The sequence below is a fragment of the Triturus cristatus genome, chromosome 4_2, assembly GCF_964204655.1.
Source record: "Triturus cristatus chromosome 4_2, aTriCri1.1, whole genome shotgun sequence".
In the NCBI taxonomy this organism is placed as follows: domain Eukaryota; kingdom Metazoa; phylum Chordata; class Amphibia; order Caudata; family Salamandridae; genus Triturus; species Triturus cristatus.
The window spans coordinates 779,183,374-779,190,458 of record NC_140586.1 but is presented as its reverse complement, the minus strand read 5'-3'; the positions used below and the strand labels follow the sequence as shown (position 1 = coordinate 779,190,458).

Sequence of the window (7,085 nt, the reverse complement as noted above, 5' to 3'; positions counted from 1 at the left end):
CAGGCTTGCAGAGGGCACTCAATGCACCGCACAGATATATTGAGGACAACAAACTCCAGGTGAACCAAGGTAAAACAAAAGTCATCAATTTCAGAAAATACTTTAAAAAAATAATAATAATAATGATAACACGCACTAAGGGAGATACAAATAATTACAGTAACAAAATACAACAATCTAGGCGTTTGGTTTTCTGAAGGAGCTAAAGCAACCGCACACCTGAAGTATCTAAGCTCAAAGGGAGCGGGTGTCGTCTACAGCCTGAACCATTCTTTACTACTGCATACACTGTTTCCCTCTCTTCTACATTTAGGGGCAGATTTACAAGCCCCTTGTGACACTTTTACGCTGCCGTTGCTTCACTTTTGTGACGCAGCGGCGTTGTAAACTATGGGCCACGTTGCGACACATTTACAACGTGGTGCATCTAGGGAGATGCATCACGTTGTAAAGCCCTGCGCTAAATTATACCTGCATCAGGTATAATGTATGCAGGGTGGGCGTTCCGACGTAAAAAAGCCTTGTAAAAGTGACGCAGTGAAATCTACAAGATTTCACAGCGTCACTTCTATGACGCCACTGCATCAAAACCGTATGCCTGCATGAAGCAGGCGTAAGGAGTGATGCAGCATAATAAGAATGGGCATTCCTGAGCATTGTTAGATTTGCGTCGTGCTTGCGACACCATGCCAACAAGGTTTTACCTTTACGCCAACAGATGCGTCACGCATCTGTCAATCCTTGCACCACGGTGCGCTGCATTATAAATGCGACTCATCCATTGTGGCGCAAGGTTTTTTTTTGTGTGACGCAAATTAACTGACGCATCTCTGCTGAAATGCAGAGATGTGTCAGTTCTCGTAAAAGTGTACAAATAGAGTACCTCAGTATAGCAAACTGCTATGGCACACAAAACGTGCATCCAAAATGTCCCTCACGCGCAATCTGTATTCTCAGCACTGCTATTGATAACAGATTTGGCAAGTAGATAATAAATCAGGAACACCCCTTTACCTCATAACTACATATTCTAGCTGCTTTATGGGGAATATTGATGTTAGACGGTAAAATGTGGGCCAGTAATGTGCTTGCATACATCTAGAACAAGTACCTGCTGACCACAGCACTATCACTGCTCCTAAAACAAAACAAAAGGAATTATGCTGCAGGAAACAAGGGTTGGATTCCTGGGTAGTGGATTTTTTTCTCAGTGGCTGGCAAGAAAAGAGTAGCATGCAAGTTGTAAAACTAACAACGTTTGGTAGACCTGTTTACCAGCAAGTTGAAAAATGAAAATAATTTAAAACACCAATGTCATTTCAATGTTCATATCTTGCAGTTTAATATAAGATAAAAACGCTGAAATAGTTTGGGTCTGTGCGATCTTTAAAAGGAAAGTTGTTTTGCTCTTCTGTGAGACACAGGAATATTGCCAACTAAAAAACCAAAATACTCTCATTACAAACATACAGCTTAAGTCGCTCATCCCAGTCATTACACTTGAGGTGGTCCCACATCCAAGACAATACAGAAGAATTCTGGAATGAAATTCCACCCAAGGTTCTGGGTGCTATAATTAGGGTAGCATTCCCAGAATCCTTAAGTTCTTTTTTCGTATTTCCAGAGATGAAGACATGTAGAGTTCTTGGACGCTGCCTGGAGAGGATACTCCTCCTTCCCTTGCTGGGCATGCACTTAATGGCATTGGTGAACTTCCTATTCAGGGTGGCGTTGTTGAGTTCACATTTCACCACAGCTTCTTTCACCCTCTATTGGGAGACCAGAAGAAGTAAAGTAGGATTTGAGCATGGGCAGTACATTGTGAGTTCCACACACCTGCAAATGTTTGGTCTCTGTGGATGTAGAGTGTGATTCCCTGGCTACCATTTTGTGAATGAGGGAGACATTCAGGTAAACAGCAAGGTTTGGTGATATATATGGTATTGTGAAAGTTCAAAGACAGATTCCGACAGCCGTTTTGATCCAAGCAAACCGAATCGGAATGGCTGTCCGAATCTGTCATTGTAATCGCTTGCTCGGAAACCGTGTCCATAGAGCTGTCTGAATCGGCCCTGAAAGGCTCTACCTGTACGAATACTTTTTGGAACCGATTCGGACAGCCCGAACAGTTTCCAGGCGTCGTTCGGAACTGGGTATGATTCGGTCGGAAACAAGTGTTACGAATCGGATTCGTTAAGCCCGAATCCTATTCGGAGCCCTTGCGAACGGAATCATAATTGGCCCCTTCATCTGATGTTTTGCCTCTGGTGAGATAGAATATGTGCTTTGATCCGACAGAGAAACCATCTACATCACAAGAATCTGTGCTGCGCCAGTTTCAGAAACCAATCAATTCTGGGCTACCGATCCATCAGTTTGTGCTGGAAGTTACTTAAGAAGAATAGAGGGACCCAAAGAAGATTCCACTTCTAAGGTTTATGTCCAAACTGTATCCTTTGGAAACAAAAATTGACACTCTCCTGCTGGATAATATTCGTGTGGACTCAGAAGTGACTAGTCTGGTAGGCAGGCCCTCGATGGGAGAGGGAAATATTTGTAAGGATTCCGCTGATAAGAAAGTCGATTTCTCCCTTTAAAAAGTATTTTCTGGTACTCGTGTGGCTAGAATAACTACTATTTACAGAACCTACACTGCACAAACCTTGGCAAGTGATTTCAATATCTTTCTTAAAGGAAATAAAGATGGCAAGAAAGTTTTTTAATTATTGGAAGCAATGGCTAAGCAAGTGGAGTTGTTTTAAGATAGTTACTTTGAAGGGCAAGGGTGTTGGGTCAAGAACACTGGGTCATCCGGTGCAGGGCGGTGGCGGTGAGCAACTGGCCTCTCCACAGGAGCCCCTGTGCTGGGCTTGGACTAAGTGCCCAGGAGGACATCAGTTAGGGCCTCATTGAACAGGAATAGGGGTTCAGAAGAGGATGCTGCAGGCTGAAGCACCTCTGTCAGGTTTAAGACCTCGGCTGCCCTTCTCACCACCACAGCATAGGACGCTCCCTCCTCTGTAGCCATGGTAGGGGGAGAAAGTAAGTCAGTGTCAGGAGAAGTGTCCAGACCACTTTCATCACCCAGGTCCTCTCACCCATCTGGTTCTTCCAGGTGGTCAGTTCAAGGGTCCAGTGACCACTTCCAGTCCTCATCACCACCCTCAGGTAGGTAGGAATCACCAAACACGAACAGGGGAACATAAGTACCCTCCTGCATTGGTTCCGATGTCAGCCGACGTCTATCCGGCTCGAACTCGGGGATGGGGATGGCGTCGGGCGGGGGCACGACCAGTGCCTGGGACGTCGTCATCGGGATTGGCGCCTGGGAAGGGCGAGGGAGATTGACTGGAATTGATCCCTATCCAGGCCTGCATCTGTGGGGGTCTACTGGAGCTGCAGGCATCAAAGGCAGATGACTCCATACCTGCTCTGCAGGGCCCGAAGGCGTGCCTTCGGGATGCCCAAAGACAAGGTGGAAGGCCTCGTTGAACTGTCGAAGTTGGGTAGGGGACGCTTTGGCACCCAGAAATGGTGGGAAGCGCGGAGTCGTCCCCGAAGCAGGCAGCGGAGATGTAGCCTTTGAATGGCTATGCTCCGAATCACAAGTCGCATCAGCCGACTGACAGGGAGAAGGTGAGGAGCGCTTGTGCTTCTTTGCCTCCTTCTTGTGTTTTGACTTACCTGATGACCATGTTGATTTGGAGCACGACGAGGAATGAGAGCTACGCAAAAGGTCTAGAGACTTTCCTCTCGAACGAGACCTGGAATGACGCAGAGCCGACGACCGGGCCTCCAACAGCTTTCGGGACCGCTCGTGTAAAGTCTTCGGGTGCATGGCCTGGCAGTCGGAGCACGACTTTGGCTCGTGGTCACGCTCCAGAGGCCACAAGCAAACGAGGTGTGGGTCCGTCACCGACATCATCTTGTGGCAGGACCCGCAGGGCTCGAAAAACAGTCCGACATTGGGACATTCCTCGAGCATCAGGAGTCGAAGACTCAAACAAAGATGGGGACAAAAGTCACAAAAAGGCGAGTCAAAAAGTAGCTATGGGGTAGCTCCTTCCGGATCTGCACTAGGCTGCCATGGAAAAAGAAAGAACAGACGTCAGTGCGCAGGGGCGGCGTCTAAGTAGGCACCACAATGTCATCCCGGCGATCACAACATCGATGACCAACACGGAGTTGACCGACACCAACTACCGATGCACAGGGTTACTTCTAAAGAAAAATCTCCGGATTCAGACTGACGCCTGGGTGAAATTCTAAGGTAAGGAATCTACAACTAACTGTCTCTTTCAGATAAAAACATTTAACATTAACAATCTATAAAAAAATGTCCGATTATGAAGTTCCAAAAAGTAGCCTGCTCATAGCACACAATCAGCGTGGCAGCAGTGTGAACACATTATTCCAACCAGAAGGGGTTTAGAGGATGTCTGTGAATCAGTGATGTGGATGCATATGATGATTAAAACATTTTATTCAATTATATTGGTCAAAAGACTTTCAAGTAATCAAAGAGGTAGCAGTAATGATGACTGGTAGCAAAAGCTTCATTCAATTTTCTTCAAGAAAATATGGATGCCATTCTTAGACCGGAGGACTAATTGAGGTATCATAATGGGAGGCTTGGATTCATCAGGCAGAATTTCAAACCGGAGCAGCGTCAAGGCCAGGGCTACTTTCATCTCGTTCATAGCAAAGTTCTGTCCTATGCAGTTTCTGGGAAAAGAAAAGAAAAAAATACATTATCTTTTTAAACAAGCCAAATATTTACTGTGTTGGCAGACAAGGTTAAAAAGAATTGAGGCATATTGTGATTTGTTTTCAGCTGCCTAGCTTATAAACAGCCGTTTCTCAAGGGAATCAGTAATAATAAAAACATAATCTCGACAAAGGTGGGCATTCAATCAGCACTTCATCATTTTGGTAACGATAAGATCAGTAGGAAATTTCGATTTACTCTTTTCTAGAGAATTGTTACTTTTCAGATGGCGCTTGAAATCAGTGAGAGTATAAATGTACTCCTATGTGTGTAGAATAACACCCCCACACAACAAGCATAGACTCAGTGACGGTGAAGCACAGCAACATAAATAGACAAATACAAGGACTTATTACATAGGCACATGATAATTATTATTAGGTGAATGGCAGCCCAACAAGCCTTTTACCACAAACTTAATTTTCTACTCATATCTCTTGAACCTATTTTGGAATGTTTAGGAGTCTTAGACCTCGTTCAAGAGTTCCTTGTAGAACAGGTGCGATTTGTTGCACCTTTAAATATAGATATCCAGGAGATTGGAATTTAACAGGTGTGACAAAAAGCACCTATTACAAGTTTTGCAGTGGGGGACTACGTGCACGTGTTGGTGCATTTTGCAGTAAAATCTGCATGTCCCAGTGTTTACCAGCAAATATCAGCAGACATGACCTTCTGATGGATATCTGACGATAAATCTGAGATGGCGGAAAAACCTGACCCACTTGTAACAGAGGCCATAGTGTTACAAACTGTACCTGTAACTAAAATGATCTTCCACCAGACATGGAAATTGTAATGTACCAAATGTGGATGAATGCAGTAGGTATGCAGACAGTTACTGCTATGATTGGGGCTTCCCACCACTAGACAGTGTGTAAACAATACAGAAAATGCACTGTTCACAGGTGTTCACAAGAATTGCACAGCAAGGGAGTTGAACTGACCTTAAGGTGATTTCTATCAATGTTAAGAGTAGAGTGATATCATCAAGAAAGAACAGCGATGAGTCGAATTCCAATAACTAAAAGATAACACTGGACAAAATAGATTTCATCTAAATCGCTCACTAGAAAGGATTGTACTGGTTGCAGTTAAGAACGCATCTCATGTGAATATATTTAAATGGCATCAAGATTGTTCATTTGTGAAGTGTCCCAAATTAACCTTCTCCTAGTTCATTGAAAAATATATAATAACCCCTAATGTAGCTCCTCACGAGATTTCTTTGAACAGGGCTTTCAAGTTACTTGATAAACATAGTCAGGTTGCACCACTGTCAATTCCTTCAGCTTTGATGAGTTCCCTTCAAATATTCTTTGTTATCTCAGTGTTGATCCTCTCTATAGAGGCTTCTTCCGATTGGCAGAGTCCGATCCTCATACCGTCACAGAATATTCCGTACTTGAGTATTAATGCAGACATGGTGATGGCATCCCTTATTACTTCCCCATTCCAAATTCATGATAATAAAGGAACGGTTTGGACGATGTTAAACATCTCCCCTTTGATATTTGGCCAGGATTGTAGTTTTACTGTCAGCATCCATTCAGCCTATTTTGAAAATTCCTCAGCATTACAGGCCTCTTTAGCATCTGAAGGTGCTCTACTTACAAAGGGGGACACAAAAGAGGAGTTGGTGTGGTGGCTGTCATCATGGAGGCCTGGTTTGGACATTGTGGGGCATATTCTCAAGGATCTATCGCCGAGCTATCGGCACTTTAGTGCAACCAAAGTCACGATAAATTTGTCGCACCATTCACAAGCCAGTGTTATAGCCCATATCACCAGTTTGCCTGCGATAGCAGCTGCAAAAAACATCGCCACAGATGACCCCTGCAACTATCACTAATGAGATGCAGAGTGGTGTTCCCGAGCAAAAAGCCACGACAACACCACTCAGCAACATTCTCAACGACCAGCCACATCGGCGATAAGACCACAAAACAGGCGATAAGGCGCGTTAGCAGCAAGAAACTAACACCTGCTCTGACCTGGTGTAAAGTCGGACGAGAACCGGCACCAGACAAGGGAGCCCAGCCCAGAGCCACACATGAACAACAGATGCCCTGGAGCAACTGAACATGCAGCACGGAGCCCCAAAAGGGCAACAACACTCACCGCCACCACCCCCAGGCCCACCACCCTCCCTAACCCCCCCCCCCCCGGGCCTTACCCCAGGCCCCCCCCCCCTCGACAAAGATATTGCACATCAACTCCACGTAATCATGAACCGCACAATTTGCCTGTTGTCTCACAATCACAACACCTAACATACATGTGTGGTCAGATAAAGGAGAATCATACATTCATCTCA

General features: G+C 45.0%; 1 protein-coding gene across 1 annotated transcript in view; it reads right to left on the bottom strand.

The window, feature by feature from the left end:
- Positions 1-4,465: 4,465 nt before the first annotated feature.
- The window catches only part of LOC146835029 (cytochrome P450 4B1-like), a 204,537-nt gene continuing 201,917 nt past the window's right edge, over positions 4,466-7,085 (bottom strand). Inside the window, exon 12 of the mRNA XM_085602690.1 lies at positions 4,466-4,725. Within this exon, the coding sequence (XP_085458816.1) occupies positions 4,557-4,725 (169 nt within the window). The 3' untranslated portion in view covers positions 4,466-4,556. The remainder of the gene's footprint in view (positions 4,726-7,085) is intronic.